This window comes from Sapajus apella, unplaced genomic scaffold (assembly GCF_009761245.1).
Source record: "Sapajus apella isolate SASKATOON/1434 unplaced genomic scaffold, GSC_monkey_1.0 scaffold21, whole genome shotgun sequence".
Classification (NCBI taxonomy): Eukaryota; Metazoa; Chordata; class Mammalia; order Primates; family Cebidae; genus Sapajus; species Sapajus apella.
This window is the reverse complement of record NW_022436961.1, coordinates 14,926,598-14,946,299: the sequence shown is the minus strand read 5'-3', so window position 1 is coordinate 14,946,299 and position 19,702 is coordinate 14,926,598. Positions and strand designations below refer to the sequence as shown.

The following is a 19,702-nucleotide window of genomic DNA, read 5'->3' as shown; positions in this document are numbered from 1 at the left end:
TGTCTCCACAATATTCCTGTCTTCCAGGATGGTTGAGCCAGGGCACCGTGACGTCTCCATGAGACCCACAGCTCGAGACAGATAGGAGTCCCTGACGCAGCCGTGATTATGGACAGGGTACCCCCAAGGTTTGGAGCAAACAGAGGATGGGGTTATGGGCAATAGGAGTCTTACCAAGTGATGGCTGCAGATGATTGGAGGGGTGGCAGTTACCTGGTTCTGCTTATGGTAGAGGAGTCAGTTTCCCCCAGCAGGGGTCTTGAACTCCTCCCGGGTTTTGGCACCACTTGTAAGGGTTATTGCCAAGTTGAAAATGAAGAAACTGAGGCCAGTACAAAAAATTAAATGCCAGTTTATTCAGCTCCTGGATGAGGTTCTATGGTCTGGGGAAAGGGAGCCAGAGAAGTTGCGCTGACTTCCTAGGGCATGGGGTTTTTGTGGCTATGAGTAATGAGCATCAGCAGGGTGCTTTGATTGGCTGTAGGGGAGCACGATTGGGCCGCTATTGGTTGGCAGGTTGGCAGGCAGGGTTTTTGGTGCAAGATTTGGTTAGGGTTGTATCAGCTGGAATTCCTGACTGGAGGGCTGGGTCCACAACTGGGTGCCGAGTGCAGAGCTGGGTGCTGAGTGCAGAGCTGGGTGGCTGTCTGGGCTCCTGATGAGGAGTCCAGCCTTACATATAGAAACTGGTCAGGGTGTCTAGGAGTTCCTGGAACCATTTTCCATACAGCCTGGGTTTTTTTTTTTTTTTTTTTTTTTTTTTGAGTTGTACGTCCCAGCGTTATGCTACCCAACTCCAAAAGATGGCCATTCTAGTTCACATAAATAATTAACTAGAATGAAACTGAAAAATTGAGTTTTTCAGGGGTTAATTTCACCCCATATTGGCCTGAAAACCCAACCTTGAAGTTGGCCATCATGCATTGAAGGGGGGTACAAGGCCGGAAGCTAGATGACCCCATTTGGGTTTTCCTTTAGCTTTTTAATTTCCCCCAAGAGATTTCACTGATTTCACTAATTTAAGACTGGCTTCACTGAGGATTTGAACCAACAACCTTGCAGCTGCAGGCCCTATACCTTAACTACTGTGCTAATGGGTCACTTGTATTACAAGGAGTTAGAAAGCTTTTTTAAAGCCATATTTTGGATGCAAATACTGCACCCTGAGGCAGTGTGGCCTGCCTGAAAGACGGGCAGGGCTGGAGGCTGGCAGAGAAAGAAAAAAGTGTTTTTTGTGTCAGTTTAAAACTGAGCTCCCAGCCGCTGGGCCAGCTGCGAGTTCCCCACCCCTGCAGCTTTTGGTGACCTTGGCACAGGAACCCTAAAAAGCATTAAATTCCTCCCTCCCTCTCTCTCTCTTTTCACTTTCTCATTTTTCTCTTTGTCTGTCTCCTCTTTCCTCTCTTTCTCCTCTCCTCTGTCTTTTTTCTCTGTTTCCTCTCTCCTCTCTTCTCTACTCTCATTTCCTTTTTTTATTTCTCTCTCTTTTCTCTGTCTCCTCTCTCTTCTTCCCCTCTTATTTTTTTGTCCCCTGTCATCTCTCTTTTCTACTTTCTCTCTCTTTTCGGTTTACATTTTTTTCCCCTTACTTTTTTGTCTTTTCTCCTCTTTCCCTCGCTGTTTCTGTTTCTTTTGAGAGAAGAGACAATTACTCCTTTTTTTTTTTTTTTTTTTTTTTTACCTTAAATGGGCAGAGAGGGGTGGTAGTTTCTTATTTAAAGTTTGATTCCCTAAAACAGAGAAGAAAACCACACCCAAGTTATCAGGGTCAGAATTTTCTCTCAGACATGAAAAAAAGGAAGATTGAGTCCTTAATGTTAGAATAAGAAGAAGAAAAGGAAAGCGAACAGAATTATTTCCAGGGGTGTAAGCTCAATTAGAGTTCCTTGAAGTTAATGGTCACTTAGCCAATGGAGAATATTATTTACCTCAAGAGTAACAGGTTTAAACCACTGTATATCAGCCAACAGGAGTCTAACAAAACTGGTGAAATTACAATGAAGACAGAACCATATATAGGATTGACAGACAAAGAATGGGTGCCCCCCAGATGGGAGACCAGTCTGATGCCTGCCCAGCCATGTCCCCAGAGGGATGTTTCAGAGCATCTTGGTGAAGGTGTACCCATATAAACCCCGGGCCTGTTCACCTTAGAGTTTTCAGTTCCGAGGTGAATCACCGTAATGTCTTATGACATCCCCGTGGAACTGTTGGTGAAGGCCCATACAAGCCCTGTAGCCTTCCAGCCGTAGAACTAAATATATATACTTTCACTCTCTCACTCACACCGAGAATATGGAAAACAACAGAACACTAAATTACCTGAGCCTCTAGTGAGGTAACCTGAGCCTCCATTAAGGCCACCTGAGCCTTCAGTGATGTCTCACGGTAGGCTTGCCTGGTCAGAGTTGCAGTGACTACATCTGGTCTCCTGACTCAGGCCCCAAGATAGGCCGGTCTCCAGACCTGACTTACCTCCAGAGGTTCCCGGGACCCTGAGGCATTTTGGGTGAATGTCGGCCGGGTAGTCACTCATCCTCCACGGGGCCGGAACTCTGGGGCTCTGGAACATCTCAGGGGGCACCTCCCCTAGAGGTCCCCAGGGTGGGAGCAGTCGCCCAGGCAAGACTGTGAGACATTTGTCTGGTGATAGACGAAGATAAAAATCTCGCTGCGGTCTCCAAAATGTTGTAGTGGAGTGAGCATAGAAAGTCAATACCAAGACAAAAGTATGCCAAATTGTAGGGTCTTAATTGCTGGTGGTCATGGAAGATGGAGGACTCACGTCTCTCCAACCCATGGCCCCGAAAAGAGGATGTTAAGACTTTTTATACCCGTACAACCACCTTGGGAGTGAGGATGAGGGGCAGGGGTGGGGGTGAGGGACTTCAGACATTCCGAGGGCTAGTAGATTCTGTAAATCACCTCCTGGGTGGAGATGAGGGTGAGGGGCTGCGGACATTGTGAGGGCCAGGGGACTTTTGACATTCTGATTGTTACTCAAGTGGTTCACAAAAGTTAAGATAAGCATTTGTTTACACATTGTCTGGGCAGGGTGGAAATTACAAGTCGCAGGGGCCAAGATGTCGTGGGTTTGGACTGCTTGCCTGTCACATTTGGGTTACAAAGAGCAGTTTCAACAGAAAGCCAAGGTGTGGTTGAGGTATGCAGGTTTATGGGGCTTTTTACCATGTCACAATTCCCTAACTGATAGAATTAAAAGCAAAAACAAATGAACAAAATCAGAAATAATGAAGCTCTGGATATAAAATTGCTTAACCATTTCTTGGTATTTTTATTTTTGTTTTTTTAAATTTTTGCCCAGTTACAACAACGAAATGGGAAACCACAATTACAATTCACAAACCATGGCATGAAAAGCAACACACACCCCATCAGGAATTACACCAAACCCTTTTTATTCATTCAAAAGAGTCCAATACACAAGTGTCAAATATGAGCACTGTAATTTTTTTTTTCTTAGAAGGGGGGAAAACATTTATTTTGGCAGTGCATGGACAATTCCAGGAAGTGGTTTTGATACCACAAGTTGCAGGAATAGAAACCCTAACAAACTTGGAGGGCATTTGTTTGAGAGGCAGGGGACACCTTGCTTGAAAATGTCCCTCTTGTGCTTACTGAATCGCCTGTCCACCTCGGTGGCCGCCGTGTCTTTCCAGGTGTTGAAAGAGAAAACGGAATTTCTTGCATAGACAGCCGAAGATTCCTGTAGAGCAGAGTGATTTCTGTATCTCCAACCCTCCTCCCACCCTGAAGCAAATTCTGAAGCTTCTCTGGAGCATCTTTTGGTCACATGATCCTCTATCACGGTAAGCCTTCTGCTAAGACACATGTGACACCACGGTTTCCTCTGACACTGCTTCTCTAGGGTTCAGATGACAGCACAAAACATCACTTGTCAAAAATATCAGATATTAAGAATGTGGGTGTTTATGTTCATAACAGCAAATACTTTGCAGGGTGTGTCACCCAAATGAGCATTTTTGTCATTTAATATGGTCCCCGGGGAGTTAGCCCCAACATCATACAAATAAGCCTTTTTTTAAATACTGGTCAAAGTTGGTTAATTTGACAGTTGAGGAACTGTCTCATGCCAATTAAAAAATTCTTACTGCCCAACTGTTCAATGGTCCAAAAGGCAATTAAATGTTACCATTCCAGTTTTACACACACGCACACACAGACGCGCACACGCACACGAGAACTGTGACAAAAGGACTAATCCGATTAATCTTGTGATTGTGTTCTTAAAGAAAATGAAATGTCAAACTGGAGGAGTCCTATTCAAGTACTAAAAAAATGCAAAAATAGTCTGATCCCATTTATTTTTATGATCCTAAGAAATCATTCTCTGAACTGCAGGTTCTGGAGTCAGTGACGTTAACTCCTGGGCCACAAAATATTCTACAAAAATCAGTTTGTGATTTCTAGTAGGGCAGCCACTTGCTCGTTATTTCTTTTAAAAAACATGTTGAGACTTTGTATACTGTGGCCTTCTAAGAGTTAATACTTTACAAAAGAAGCGAAAGTAGTGAGTACCAGCAACTCACTCTTCTTGCCTGACACCGGCGAGAAGCAGTCAGTTTTACACATTTTCAATCAACACACAGAGGAGGTAAATGTAAACAGTGCTCTTTACATTCTCCAAAAAACGTGTTACTACTGTAGCATATGCTGTTTGGCCCCAGTAAAAAGTAAAATGGAGAGCAATTTGTTTGGTTTGCTTTTTAAGTTTTGCCTCGTGAAGATTTTTTTACAAAAGAGTTACTAGTTCTTGGCAGGAGACCATCCAATCAGAGGCTCTGCATTTATAAATAACCCGTGTGGGATTATGCTCTCCAATGAGCATAACTGGAGCCTAAATTCTCTACTTTAAGGTCTGACAGCCAGATGTGGAAGGTCTGCAAAGAGCTCTGCTAATAACTAATATGTTTGCCAAGTGCTCGGCCAAATGAGGTCCTTATTAGGCAGGGCACTTTGTAAGATTCAGAACTGACTCCTGGTTATCTTAAGCCATTAACAGACTCAAGTTTTGCATGGACTTTTTGTCCTCTTTGGCCCCTAAGTGTGCCCCATCTCTGCCTGGCACTAATAACACGTGCGGAAAACAAAGGATTTCCCACCAGCATGCCCGACGATTTACATAGGCAGGGACCTTTATCGAAAAGAAGGGAAGGGACACGGTCTAAAATGCACATTTAAGGTTCTTTCTGATCACTGGCAATCTCTATGAACCAACACTTAATCCATGGGCTAACAGAGGTTTTTTTTAATCTGAGGAGGATTAAAGAATAAACAAAAACATCTTATACTAAAATAAGAAATCAGCCCCATCTTGGCACAGTTCTCATGCAGAATATTGCACCCAGTGTGAACTAACGCTAGAAGCTTCAAACTGTATAAATTTAAATGTATTTGCATATTATAAAAATAAAGATAAACATATACATATTTTACACTAGTTACGGAACAGCAATGAACGTCAGTCGATCCCTCTTTCACATTTAACAGAACTGAAATCTGAGTGCTCTAAATACTGCCACCTGTACTGTAACTATGGCTTATATGTGCACGGAAAACAAAATCCCTGAGAAGCCATTCGACTTTTTTTTTTTTTTTCTTTTCTTCAAGTAGCTCATTCCTTGGAGGATCACAGTTCTGAGGTTCAGGTTGTAAAACATTTGCTCCATGTTCTTGCCCATGCTTCCCCACCACCCCTCTCCACCCCTCTTCCCCAGTCTTTTGAAAAGCCCCCTGCAAGCACGCTTTGTCACTCAAGTTCACAGAACATGCTGGGGGGGGGGGGGCAGTGCAGAGGATATGTCAGGCGAAAAAAGTGGTCCAGGTGTTTGAATGCTCTCTTTTCTCCATGGAAATTCCACAGCCACAAAAGTCACTGGTTTCTGTGCTTTTCACCAACATTCTTCCTGTATAGGTGGACAAGAAGAAAGCAGAGAAATGACAAGTGAGATGTCTGTCCACACTAAAAAGCATGATTTTACTTAAAATGTTGTAAGTGAGGTTGTTAATGAAAATCTGAGGTTTGATGACCATAGAATGAAGAAACTACTGACTACTGCAGCCTTGGCAAATAAAGTGGCATTCAGTTCTGATAAAATGGTAAGCGGAAAAACTATCAAATGTTTTTACAATGACATATGATGGGATGCTTTTGAAAGTGGTTTTTAAAACAACTTTTAATAAAATATACAAAGACACTGAAAGGACAGGAAAAAGAAGTTATGACTTGTTTCCTCCAATCCCCCATCTCATTAGGAGAGACACTGATTTCGTGGACACTGATAATTCAGCGTCTGCCTAAGACACTTCTCCAGTCCATACAAGATTCAGTCATGGGCTCATTCAAGCATGGTACTAATGACATCACCAAAAAACAACAAAATCCCTTCCATTCACTAACTACATGCCAGGAGTTAGGCTGTTCACTCTAGTGCATGATTTATCTTCAACTCCTAACAATCCCACCAAGTAAGCTCCATCTTACTCAGCATCTTACTAAGAAGGACACTAAGGTTCCAAAAGGTGAAATAACTTCCCCAAGGGTGCATACTAGTGAGTGGCAGAGCCAGGCCTTTCACTAGGGTGATCTGACTCCACAGCATGCTTGAAAGCTAAAAGAGAAGTTGGATATTTGGAACCCCAGGAAAGAGTTTCACATTTCTAAGGCACTCTGCCGTGATAATTTTTTGAATGCCTATTAATACAGTAAACTCCTGAAAGAGATGGTTTTGAAAACTGCCTTAAATTCAACTGATAATATAATAAATCTAACTGTAAGGAGGATGGCAGTGTAAAAACACACATCTCCATCAAGCAGTTAACTTTGGTGGTGTGAGTTTTGGGTTCATGTGGGAGATATGCTACATAAACATTTTTCCACTGAATCTAACAAACCTTTTGAAATGCAGACAGTAGCGCATGGCTGTCTGCTTGCCAGGCTACATGGAAGATTGAGAAACACAGGAATATCTAATCATACAAGGGCACCTAGAGGGAATATCCCACTGTTCAACCAGTTTGAAAAGTTTTTCACATCTATACCGTTTTCCACATTTGGGATCTTAGAGAAACAACCATCAAAATCACCAACCTTCTCTGTTTCCCCTTACTTCTCTATCTCAGTAAACTTCTCCTCCTCCTCCTCCAAGATTTACCTTCCTGGAACTTCTCCTGATTCTTCCTGGTAGAGTTCTTTCTTCCCTGTGCTTACAGGACTCTGTTCATGCACCTATCATGGCAGGTACCATGTTTCAATTATAATTAGACTCTGACAAGTCTGTCTGGTTATGACTTTGATTCTCATCTTCCCCAAAGGTGCTGGACGGCAGGATCTGATCTAGTTCTTTATGTATTCTCAACACCCGGCCAATGCCTACTAGAAGGTAATTACTCAACAAAGATTGGTTGAATGAATGTCAGATGTGATGAAAAAGTCACAGGTAAAAAGTAGCCAAGATACTATGAGATCATTATCAAAAGAGGTTTATACAAAGTTTTGAGGAAGGCCAGGTGCAGCAGCTCACACCTGTAACCCCAGTACTTTGGCAGGATAAGGCGGGCGGATCACCTGAGGTCAGGAATTTGAGACAAGCCTTGCCAATATGGCAAAACCCGTCTCTACTAAAAATACAAAATTAGTTGGGTGTGGTGGTGCCTGCCTGGGAGCCTAAGGCAGGAGAATTGCTTGAATCCAGGAGGTGGAGGTTGCAGTAAACCAAGATTGTGCCACTACACCCCAGCCTGGGTGACAGAACAAGACTGTCTCAAACAAAAAAGTATTGAGGAGATGTGAAGAACAGAGTGACCTATTATAGTTAGGAGGGGTAGGGGAGGCTTCCCAGAGGAGCTGACATATGACCTTGGCCTCAGCGACCAAGGTAGGAGAAGAAGGGCAGCAGCCAGCCAGGGGACTGAGAGGCAGCCAGGGCACACCATGGTTGACTTCCCATGGTAAGGGAGTGTCTTGTGTATTGGCAGAGTGGCCGGGGTCTGATTGTGCAGGGCCATGCCCAGGAGTTTGAACTCGAGCCTGTAATCACCAGGAAGCCATCCAAGGCTTTTCAAGAGGGAGAGATGTGATGGGAGCTGATGTTAAAAGATAATTAATGTTGGTCTGAAGGACAAAAAAGAGAACAGGCGGCCAGCTGAGACTTAGTCACAGGAATCTTTCCAGAGATGGGTGAAGTGGTGGCTGGGGGTGTCGGGCCCTAAAGGGAAGCCCAAGTCTGCAGCTGAAGATATAGGTCAAATTCATTCATGTCAGGGCACTGATGGCATGGGATAAAAGGTGTTGGAGAATTACTACATATAGGGAAGAAAGCAGAGGAAGGTGTTGAGGCTCACTACTCCTAGCTTGGGGCCAATGTGCAAAGCTACCCCATTACCCAAAACAGGGAATAGACTGAGGAAGAACTTTGGGGGAGGAAGACAATACATTCAGCTGTACACCTGTGAAACCTACAGGACATCCTGGGATGCTCCAGGTGAGACGCTGGAAACAGGTCTGGAGCTGAAGGGAGGGGCCGGCCTGGGGGGCCCAGACCCTGAGTCTTCCCAGGTTAGAGAATTGAAATCTGCCCTTCCTGGGATGCAACAAAGAAATGATGACTCAAGGTACTGAGGCATTTAGGCTGAAACTGAAGCCATGACATGTGGCATTAACCATGTTTTCTATTTTCTGTATTCTGATCCTTTCCTATCTGGGGCCTTGCAGACCCTGGAGGGACTGTCCCTCCTCCTAGACAATTCCTAGAGATGGTAAAACAACTTGCCCCGAGTACACTCTTCAAATACAAACCAACTAATCCTGAACCCACACCCTGAACACCTCCTTTACTGGCTCTCACACTCTAGGCCACCATCCACCTGCCCTAATCACCCCAGATGACTAAGGCAACCCCTGTGCCCCGGGGCCACTGAGATTATTCAGATGAACCTGTCTTGACCTGCTTACCAGGCCTTGCCCAGTCCTCCCCTCTTGCCCCCAGTCCCTCCCTCTCCCTGCCTTGTGACCACCCCTGGTGCTTCCCTGTGTAGTTTCTGAAGGTGTGGATCCACCTGATGTTTTATTCCTGCGTAACAGTAAAATTTTTTTTAAATGACTTCCTTTTTCGAACAAGGATCTAAGATCACTGTCTACACAGTATCATAGTAAATTAAGCAAAAGTCAAGCAGTTCCCTTCTTCCTAATTCCCATATGCAACTTGATTCTAGAGAAGTACAGGACTGTCATCTTAGGATTCCTGTTCTCCAGAATTTCTGCATCCCAACACCCCATAGCCCCCCTAAACTCTCCAAGTCCTCAAGAAGGCCTTACCTATTTAAGAAATGCTCTCTGCTTCATGGAGACTTACCCTTAAAAATTGGTGCTCCTAAATTCACAGTTTGGGTACAGTAAAAATGATGGCAAAAGGAAAAGAAGCACTATCTTTTCCACTTAATTTTCCAAGAAAGTATGAAGATACCTAAGCAGAGAGGGAAAAATTCCAGTATCAATGTGGCTGATGGGAGACTAAATAATTAAAGAAACACAATTCCCCTAGCCTGTTAAAATAGCAAGGCAAAGAGCTGTCTCATTCCTTGCATAGCACAAAACAGATCAATGCAAATCAATGTGATATCCCCGACAGGCAACCTCCACATGTAGCCTTTTCTTATAAAATACCATACCATCCTTCTATATCTTAAAATTCTGTGGTCAGTGAAAAATTCTCCGTGATGAAGCCTACCTAATTCATCTCATGCCACTGCTTTTTAAAACTATTGTATCAAGTCCATACTAATTTGTGTGCTGTTAGACTTACAAGGCCTCTTTATTTGGTGATACAAAGACTACAGACTTCATCCTGCTTTTTAAGAAAGGCTACTGTGATTGGGTTTAAATATCTTTATGTCAAAATGATGTTGCTGCCAAAATTCCTGTGCAAAGTAATCACAGTGCTTTTAAGAATACTTACAAACAGCTAGTAACTGGAATTTAGTGGGGATCTTGCTTGAATGGGAACTCTACAGTATATAGGCAATAATCCAAGATTTTAAAAGGGAATTTTGAAATGCAATAACTCAGCCTTCCCCTCTTATTATTAGTACTTCCTAAAAAAGAAAAGCTTAGCTCAACAATTTTTTTTTTTTTTTTTAGACAGAGTCTTGCTCTGTCACCAGGCTGGAGTGCAGTGGCACAATCTCGGCTGTCTTGCAACCTCCGCCTCAGCCTCCCGAGTAGCTGGGACCACAGGTGTGTGCCACCACGCCCGGCTAATTTTTTTGTATTTTTACTAGAGACGGAGTTTCACCGTGTTGGCCAGGATGGTCTCCATCTCTTGACCTCGTGATCCGCCCACCTAGGCCTCCCAAAGTGCTGGGATTACAGGTGTGAGCCACCAGGCCTGACCAGCTCAACAATTTTCAAACCACTCCCCGTCGCCCTTTTTTTTTTTTTTTTTTGCTAATTCTGTAACACATGATCAGCCAAAATCAGAATGAACTTCCTTCTTCCGTTTCAGAACTCCCACCACTCCCCAAATCATGGAGCACAGAGAGATACAGAACTACTGCAGGAAAAATGCAACTGTCAGGAAATAAGAATGACACATGCACATTTCCTGTATAAGCAAGGGTCAGTCCATTAAGAAACCACACGTTAGAATGTGGGCCGCATTCCAGTAATGGCTCAAGGTAAAACATTCTCATGTGATGACCTGTTGAATTTTCTCAGTCTTTTACACAAACATCAGTAGATAAACTGGGTTATCTGGCAGGTTATCACCGAGTCTTCAGTTTGGTAGAGGAAGGAGTTGCTCTAATGCTCTTTAGAAGGAGAAAGAGAAGCATTCTGCAGGATCCCTACAAATGAAATGCAACTGGCAAGCTGCCATTTGTCCAGAGAAGCTCTCACGCTCTCTGGGAATTGGAATATTGGGTCTCAACCTGATCTGGATGGAGTAACTGAACAGAGACAGGAATTCACAAAAGTTTTAAAAGACTATGCATTCTATTTGCTTCCTACCTTGCCCACCAGAAGTATATTTTTGCCCTGTATTTTGACTCCTAATGTCAAAGCTCAGGACTCCTGAAATATCTAGGGTTCCATTAGGCTGTGATGAAGATCTAAAGAAGGAGCTCTCTCATCAGTTCCAGCTCCTCTCCACTGTCTAGGAAATAGGAAGCTGGCATTGGGAGGAACAAGACAAGCCACTGTCTTTAGACTGAACTGTGCCAGAGATAATATGTTTGTGAGAACCTCTTTAAATCTCAGAAATCTAGGCCAGGTGTGTGGCTCACACTTGTAATCTCAACACTCTGGGAGGCTGAGGAGGGAGGATCACGTGAGTCAAGAGTTCGACACCAGCCTGACCAACATGGTAAAACCCCATCTCTACTAAAAGTACAAAAATCAGGCAGGAATGGTGCTGCATGCCTGTAGTCCCAGCTACTTGGGTGGGCTGAGGCAGGAGAATCACTGGAACTCCCAGGGGCAGAGGTTGCAATGAGCCAAGATCACACCAATGTGCTCCAGCCTGGGTGAAGGAGTGAGACTCTCTCCCCCACCCTGCAAAAAAAAACAAAAAACAAAAAACCTCAAAAATCTGCTTCATACCAACAAACTGGCCAGAAAACCATTCCTGAAAGTGACGCTAAAAATATTTACTGACTCCATAAACTAGATGTTGGATAAGACACAAGTTAATAGCAAATAGGCACAAGGTTTCTTTTTGGGGTGAAGAAAATGTTCTAAAATTAGATTGTGGTGATGGTTGTATAAACACATCTCTGTAAATACGTTAATAATTATTGCAATGTAGAGTTTTATGGTATGGAAATTATACATCAATAAAGCTTTTACAAATGTATCTGTCACAATCTGTAGCCTTGAGGAAGTCAGATATTTTCAGAGCAACCCAGGCAAATCTGCTACTAGATGAATGTTCACCTCATCTTAAATGCAGATATCCCTAAAAATCAACTGGAGATATCCAAAGCATGGAAATTACTCACATTTCTATCTCATAATCAGCAAAGAGGATAAGAAGCCACTCAGCTCCTGTTTCTCCCTGGAGGGTGAGGTGCAGAAGGGGAGGCATTTCGCCCTGTTCCTATAACCTCTCAATGAAATGCTGGTGGAGACCTCAACCACCAGACAAGTTATAACAGTAAATCATGTTCTGGTTTTTTTTTTTTTTTTTTTTGAGATGGAGTTTTGCTCTTGTTACCCAGGCTGGAGTGCAGTGGCTAGATCTCTGCCTCCTGGGTTCAAGCAATTCTCCTGCCTCAGCCTTCCTGGTAGCTGGGACTACAGGCACGCACCACCATGCCCAGCTAATTTTTGTATTTTTAGCAGAGATGCAGTTTCACCTTGTGGACCAGGATGGTCTCCATCTCTTGACCTTGTGATCCACCCGCCTTGGCCTCCCAAAGTGCTGGGATTATAGGCATGAGCCACCGCGCCCAGTCAAATCATGTTCTTAAAGCCAGGTGTGGTGGCTCACACCTGTAATCCCAGCACTTTGGGAGGTCACGATTGGGAGATCACCTGAGGTTGGGAGTTTTAGACCAGCCTGACCAACATGGATACACCCCGTCTCTGCTAAAAATACAATATTAGCCAGGCGTGATGGCACATGCCTGTAATCCCAGCTACTCGGGAGGCTGAGGCAGGAGAATCACTTGAACCTGGGAGGCAGAGGTTGTGGTAAGCAGAGATCACGCCACTGCACTCCAGCCTGGGCAACAAGAGCAAAACTTCATCTCAAAAAAAAAAAAATCACAAAAAATCAAAAACCTGTTCCTTATTTTCTATCTCTCCCCATGGGAGAATAAAATACATAGAAAATTTTAAAAATGAGAAATGGAAAAGCTTGGCATTCATTTAAAAAGGCCAATCAGATAACAGTCATCTATGGTTTCTTCTTTATAAAGAAAGCATTGCAGCAGCATTAGTTTTAAACATAGTCAAAAGCAGGTTGTTAAATGACAAGTCTCTGATTTGACCAATAAAGGAGAGAGGTAAACCAGTTAAAGAAGAGCTTGGAATGTCTTTTTAAAAACCACCATAAGATCTAGATCAGACCTAAGAGTAGGGTGATTATTCTGGTGTATCTGGGAGCCTTCTGGTGGGTACCCATCATCCCAGCATGATGACTGAAAGCCTTCCCATCACTCTCAATCCTCTCCTGATTTGAAGAGTAAGTGATAGTTTCACCCTACCTGAGCGTGGGAGGGACTGACAGCAGGTGGCATGGACAGTTTTGCCTTTGTGCCACCGAGTAGTTATTGACCACAGAGCAGACCGAAGGCCTCACTGGCCAGGGAGCCCACGCTTAGAGGCATGGGTTGGAACTGAGCCATCAGAAAGTCCAGTGTACACATGTTAGACTCATCTAGGTGACTTCTTTCATTTTTTAATGACTCATGCCTGGTCTCTTCCCTGAGAAATTCTACCTTACATGCCTGATTAAGAAAACCTGACCTTGGCCAGGCACGGTGGCTCATGCCTGTAATCCCAGCACTTTAGGAGGCCAAGACAGGTGGAGCACTTGAGGTTAGGAGTTCGAGACCAGCCCAGCCAACATGGTGAAACCCTGTCTCTACCAAAAAATAGAAAAAAATTAGCCAGGTGTGATGGTTTGTGCCTGTAGTCCAAGCTACTCAGGAGGCTGAGGCAGGAGAATCACTTGAACCATGGAGGCGGAGATTGCAATGAGCCAAGATGGCACCACTGCACTCCAGCCTGGATGAAAGAATGAGACCCTTTGTCAAAAAATAAACAAAAAACAAAAAAAACCCCGATCTCTATGGTGACTTGCTTAAGTTACCTTGGCTGGAGGTGAAAGCCAGTGCAATAGCCCCAGACTTCCAATGTCTAAGGCCTGCAGGGACCCCAAGTCTCAGGCTCAGGCCCAAGCTATGTCAACTAAATGGCTACCTTCCTGGCCAGCTATCCTCATTGATCCCTCCAAACCTCCTGCTTCTGATACATTGTCATCCACTCAAAAATGGGAGCTTCCGTGGAGCCTGGTCTGGCCTCCACATGGGTTAGTTTTTGTTTTGTGTTCATGGATGTAAGCTGTGAGTACTTAAGGGGGTGAAGGTGGGGAACATGGGCAGCACGAGCACAGACTTCAAATCTACATGTGCTTTTCTATAAAGTCACACGAGATCATTTCCCCCTTGCAGCTGCACTAAAACATGGTAATTTCCAAGAAATGTCTTGCTAGGATGAAACTTTCCTATTTAGAGAACATTCCTTTATTTAGAGTTGAGAATTATATTGCAATGCTGTCATCCATTTCATGAGGCTGTTTTTTTTAACCTGTTTCAAAATAAAATGATTCCAATAGCTAGGTCAAAAGTGGTTCAATCCCTAAGGAGGCTCCCTCAGGATCTAGATGTCTGCAGCTATGTATCACTGCTAAGGCTTTGAGGCTGCTTGTTCACTTGGGTTCAATATGCTGTCGAGAGAGAGGCTAATAACATTTTTTTCAAGCTGGTATAAATGTGGTCTTTCTGTGGCAGTACAAGAAGCAGTCTATGGGAAAACAAGGATAAAGCTGGCTCAGTGCCAGGAAGGTTTCTTGTATAAATGGATATTTTAACCCTTACCTCTATCTTGTGTATTCGACAGTATGTGGCTAAGGCAAAACAATAGATTCATGTCTCTCTTGGCTCTGGAAAGTTTGTGCCAATGCAAAGTATATTGAATTTTTGTTTCCTCTGTTTGATATCCTGCTGGTTCTCTAATATCCCCTTCAGCTTTAAGAACTTAGTGAGTATCAAAAAAACAAAAACAGAGAGAGAGAGAAGAAAAAGAAAATATACAATATCCCTTTATCCATCCTCACCCAGGTGTATCTGAAAGAAAGGGACCAATGTGTAGAGTTTCAAAGAAATTCAAAAAAACAATAAAATTTCTGTTGTTTGATATGTTCAGGACAGGGGATATTCTGGTTAATATTAGATCGGTACAAAAGTAAGTGAGCAATTACTTTTGCACCAACCTAATAATTATTCTGTAATCCTATTTTAATATTTAAGAAGCACCTCAAGATTCACAATGTCTGTTAGTGATAAATTAAGCTATGCACATGATAGTTAAATAGTAGTCTAAATATAAGAGCATTAGATAAGAGTTTCCCTTGGGTGTCAGTGATATTTTCCAGCAAGGATAGATTAAGGATGTTCTCTGTAATGAGTTGCTCAGTTTGGAGAAAGGGGGAACTGAATCAAGTGCCCCCTACTTCTACTGCAGCAACTGATGAATGAGGATGCCACTGGGAACCCTCACTTTGCAGGGAGCACACCAAAGGCAGGGAAGCTGCCATGCCAGGGACGAACCAAGGACACCTGTCATACTGCCCTGGAAGGCAGCTGGACAGCGAGTTTCCTAAGAGGAGATGACAGGTCACAATTCCTAAACTGTACACTTTCTGATCTCCCTAAAAAAAAAAAAAAAAAAGTCATATATAATTTTTTCATTAAAAAATTCCATGTGACCAGCTAGGAAGAAAAGTCAAGTTTGCTGCATGGATATGAGTATTTTGCTGGAGAAATCATGTTGCTGACATCACACAGATAATGAGATTTGACCTCAAAAGATCTGTGGCTGCTGCTTTAAAAGTGGCCTCTTTAGTTGGTTTTTTTTTTTTTTTTTTTTTTTTTTTTAGATGGAGTTTCACTCTTGTTGCCCAGGCTGGAGTGCAATGGTGCGATCTAGGCTCACCGCAACCTCTGTCTCCTGGGTTCAAGTGATTCTCCTGCCTCAGCCTCCCAAGTAGCTGGGGTCACAGACATGCACCATCACATCCGGCTAGTTTTGTATTTTTAGTAGAGACAGGGTTTCTCCATTTGGCCAGGCTGGTATTGAACTCCTGACCTCGTGATCCACCTGCCTCGGACTCCCAAAGTGCTGGGATTACAGGCATGAGCCACTGTGCCTGGCCTTCTTTGGTTCTTAATACAAACAAGACAAAACAAAAACCACACATACACAAAACCCAAGCAGGATGAGGGCCATCTAGAATAGTAAGCTCACATTCTATCCAAAAGTTACTTTGCATATGTACATTCTCTGTCTTCAAGTCCATTTTGGGGCAAGGCAGTGGTGAACTGCACAGCCCTTGATTTTCAGGGACTGACTCAAAAATCAGACCCATGCAACAAAAAATAATCTATTACTGATTTTCTGCAGGCTTCACTCATGGAATGGACCTGCACTGTTTTTTTAAGTGGGAGCCAGCTTAATTCTGCAATAACAGAGTTAAGACTGCCCATCAAAAAGTATGTTCTTCTTGGTTGCATATACCTGCAAATAAACTAAAAACCAATGAACTGTATACTGCAGATAAGTGAACTGTGACATGTGAATGACATCTCAATGAGACTGTTAAAAAATGTTCTGACTTTATCAGCAAAAGTAAAAAAAAAAAAAATCATAAAAAAGAGGAAACAAAAGTTCCTGTTTGGCTGCATAAGTCACGATGCTGACATCACGCAGAATTCTGTCTGTTAGGGAAGACTTTTCAAGATTTGTGCAGATGCAGTTTAAGTTGGATTTTTGTTGTCATATCTATGGAGCTGGGATCAGGAGCCAGGTCCAGGGGCCAGAGGGACTTTGAGAACTCACTTGGAACAGGGGCTGATCACAGTTGGTGTGGGTGGGTAAACCAAGGCAACATTCACTCGCTCGCTGCCGTTCTTGGGGCAGATTATCTCTGCCACTCCTTCTGGTCTGGGCTGACTCAGCAACTCCCCTGCAGGAGGAGAGAGAGAAATGTGTTAGGGAGATGTGCCCTAAATTACAAAGAAAGCACTGCTTTGGGATGGGAACACAGGGAGAAGGGCAGAAGTGAAGCAGCAAAGGGTTTGAGAACAAATGTGCAACCATCAACAGCAGAATTGCCTGGGCGCTGGCTCCAATGCACAAATCCTCCTCTGCGTCACAGTGGAGAAAACTCTCATGGTTACGGCAGGAAGGCCCACACTAGACAAAGACAGCATCTGTTTGTCGCTGCTCTGCTCACCTTCCTGCTAACAGACTGACTCCAGGGATCTTTATCTAGATGTCGCTGATTAAGCCAGAGTCCCCAGAGCTCTCCGAAGCAAGGGCTGCCAAGGAGGTGTTCATAATTAGGATTTGGGGCAGATGGGACTCAAGCAGACTATAGCAACCATTCAACAAAGCCCTGTATAAATGATCTGGAAACACAGCAGAGTAAAGGTGTTAAAAAGGCAAACACAGCTGGGCGCAGTGGCTCACGCCTGTAATCCTAGCACTTTGGGAGGCCGAGGCAGGTGAATCACAAGGTCAGGAGTCCGAGATTAGCTGACCAACATGATGAAACCCCGTCTCTACTAAAAATACAAAAATTAGCTGGGCGTGTGGCACTGCCTGTAACCCTAGCTACTCAGGAGGCGGACGCTGGAGAATCAATTGAAACTGGGGGAAGTTGCAATGAGCCGAGATCGTGCCATTGCACTCCAGCCTGGGTGACAGAGCAAGACTGTCTCAAAAAAAAAAAAAAAAAAAAAAAGGGGCGGGGGGACAAACAGCCTAAGATCAGCCCAGCCTCCTCCAGGCAAGGGGGACTGCCCTGATAGGTATGTGTGAAGTAGATGCACTGACACACACTATCTAATAAGTCTAGTAAAAACACATAATTAACCTAATGGATTACCACAATACCTAAAGGAAGACCATTACTCTGCATGAACCTGGATGTAATGTCTCTTCAACGAGATCATTACATCTCTAAAAGCAGTGATGACTTCCATTCTGTCATCTATATACTCAGAGCACCCTGCCCTTTCTCAGAGAGTACCCAAGAAACAGCTGCTGGCTGGCGATGGGACACATTATTGTTCAAACTGCCCTACTTAAACCTAGGAACTAAATTTTGTGGTGGTGTTTTGGAGACAGGGTCTTGCTTTGTCACCCAGGCTGAAGTGCAGTGGCCTAATCATAGCTCGCTGCAGCCTCCATCTCCCAGGCTCAAGTGATCCTCCCACCTCAGCCTCTCGAGTAGTGGGACCACAGGTATGCAGCACCACATGTGGCAAATTTTTAACCTTTTACTTTTTTTTTTTTTTTTTTTTTTGTAGAGATGGGAGTTTCGATATGTTTCCCAGGCTGGTTTCAAACTCCTGGCCTCAAGCAATCCTTCCACCTCAGCCTCCCAAAGTGCTGAGATTACAGGTGTGAGCCACCATGCCTGGCTTCTAGAAAGACAGTTCACCAAAGTAAGGACATGAAATGTATACCAACTGGGGAAAGACACTACTGCAATTAAAACTTCACCTCTGCACCAACCACTTCTATTGCTGACTTGAAATTCTACAGACTCCAAAGAATAGCAGTCCCCCTTTATCCCTGGGAGATGTGTTCCAAGACCCCAGAAACTGAGGACAGTACCAAACTCTTTTTGCCTATAAAGAGTCACCTATGATAAAGTTTAATTATAAATTAGGCACAGTAAGAAATTAATAACAACAATAAATAGGACAATTACAATATATTGTATTAATAACTAAAGTTATGTGAATATGGTCTCTCAAAATTATTATTATGCTGCATTCACATGTATTTGGACCACTGTTGACTGCAGGTAACTGAAATCACAGGAAGTGAAACCATGGATAAGGGGGACCACTGTATTTGCTGACATATAATGATACGAAATTCCTTTGCCTCAAAATATTGTATTTTTGGCTGAGTGCAGTGGTTCATGCCTCTAATCCCAGCACTTTGGGAGGCTGAGCTGGGTGGATCGCTTGAGCCCAGGAGTTTGAGACCAGCCTGGCCAACATGGTGAAACCCTGTCTCTACTAAAAATACAAAAATCAGCCAGGGATGGTGGCAGGTACCTGTAATCCCAGCCAGTCAGGAAGCTAAGGCAGGAGAACTGCTTGAACCTGGGAGGCCGAGGTTTCAAGTGAGCTGAGATGGGACCACTGCACTCCAGCCTGGGCAACAGAGTGAGGCTCTCTCAAAAAGCAAAACAAAACAAAAATACCGTATTTCTAAATGTCTCATCCCCAACAAAGCCCACAGTGATAGTGCATGCCCACATCAGCACGGGGCTCACAGTTTTTAATGTATACCTCATTTAATCTTCACAATGTCCCTAGATGGGTTTATCCTCATTTTACAAATGAGGATGCTAATGTCCAGGGAGGTTATGTGATATACCCAGGGCCAGGAGGTAACCAGCGGCAGACTCGGGTTGTGAACTTGGGAACCCACTTCTGGTACCCTTACTCTTTGCCCCTAGTCTAATGCCTCCCCCAAAGTAGGGACTGCTTCTTTATGCCAGAACTCACCTTTCCTAAATGAGCAATCTAAAAACAGTTTTTGTTGTTGTTTTTGTTTTGTTTTTGAGACAGAATCTCAGTCTGTCGGCAGGCTAGAGTGCAATGGCACAATCTTGGCTCACTGCGACTGCTGCCTCCCAGGTTCAAGCAGTTCTGCCTCAGCCTCCCAAGTAGGTGGGACTACAGGCATGTACGACCACACCAGGCTAATTTTTTTGTATTTTAGTAGAGACAGGGTTTCACCATGTTGGCCAGGATGGTCTCGATCTCCTGACCTCGTGATCCACCCAGCTCGGCCTCCCTAAGTGCTTACAGACGTCAGCCACTGTGCCCGGCGAACTAAGCGTTATGCTTTTAT

General features: G+C 43.8%; 1 protein-coding gene across 3 annotated transcripts in view; it reads right to left on the bottom strand.

The window, feature by feature from the left end:
- Positions 1–3,266: 3,266 nt before the first annotated feature.
- The window catches only part of MFHAS1 (malignant fibrous histiocytoma amplified sequence 1), a 110,921-nt gene continuing 94,485 nt past the window's right edge, over positions 3,267–19,702 (bottom strand). Inside the window, exons 2-4 of one of the 3 annotated variants that reach the window (XR_004271987.1) lie at positions 16,661–16,787; positions 9,396–9,506; positions 3,267–5,948 (exon numbers count right to left, since the gene is read on the bottom strand). Coding sequence is in view for 1 of the 3 variants with exons in the window: in XM_032288319.1 (XP_032144210.1) it covers positions 5,915–5,948; positions 16,661–16,787 (161 nt within the window). In the remaining 2 variants the exon portion in view is untranslated. Of the gene's footprint in view, positions 5,949–9,395; positions 9,507–16,660; positions 16,788–19,702 lie in introns of those variants that run through there. The other 2 variants (XM_032288319.1, XM_032288320.1) reach the window with 2 other exon arrangements.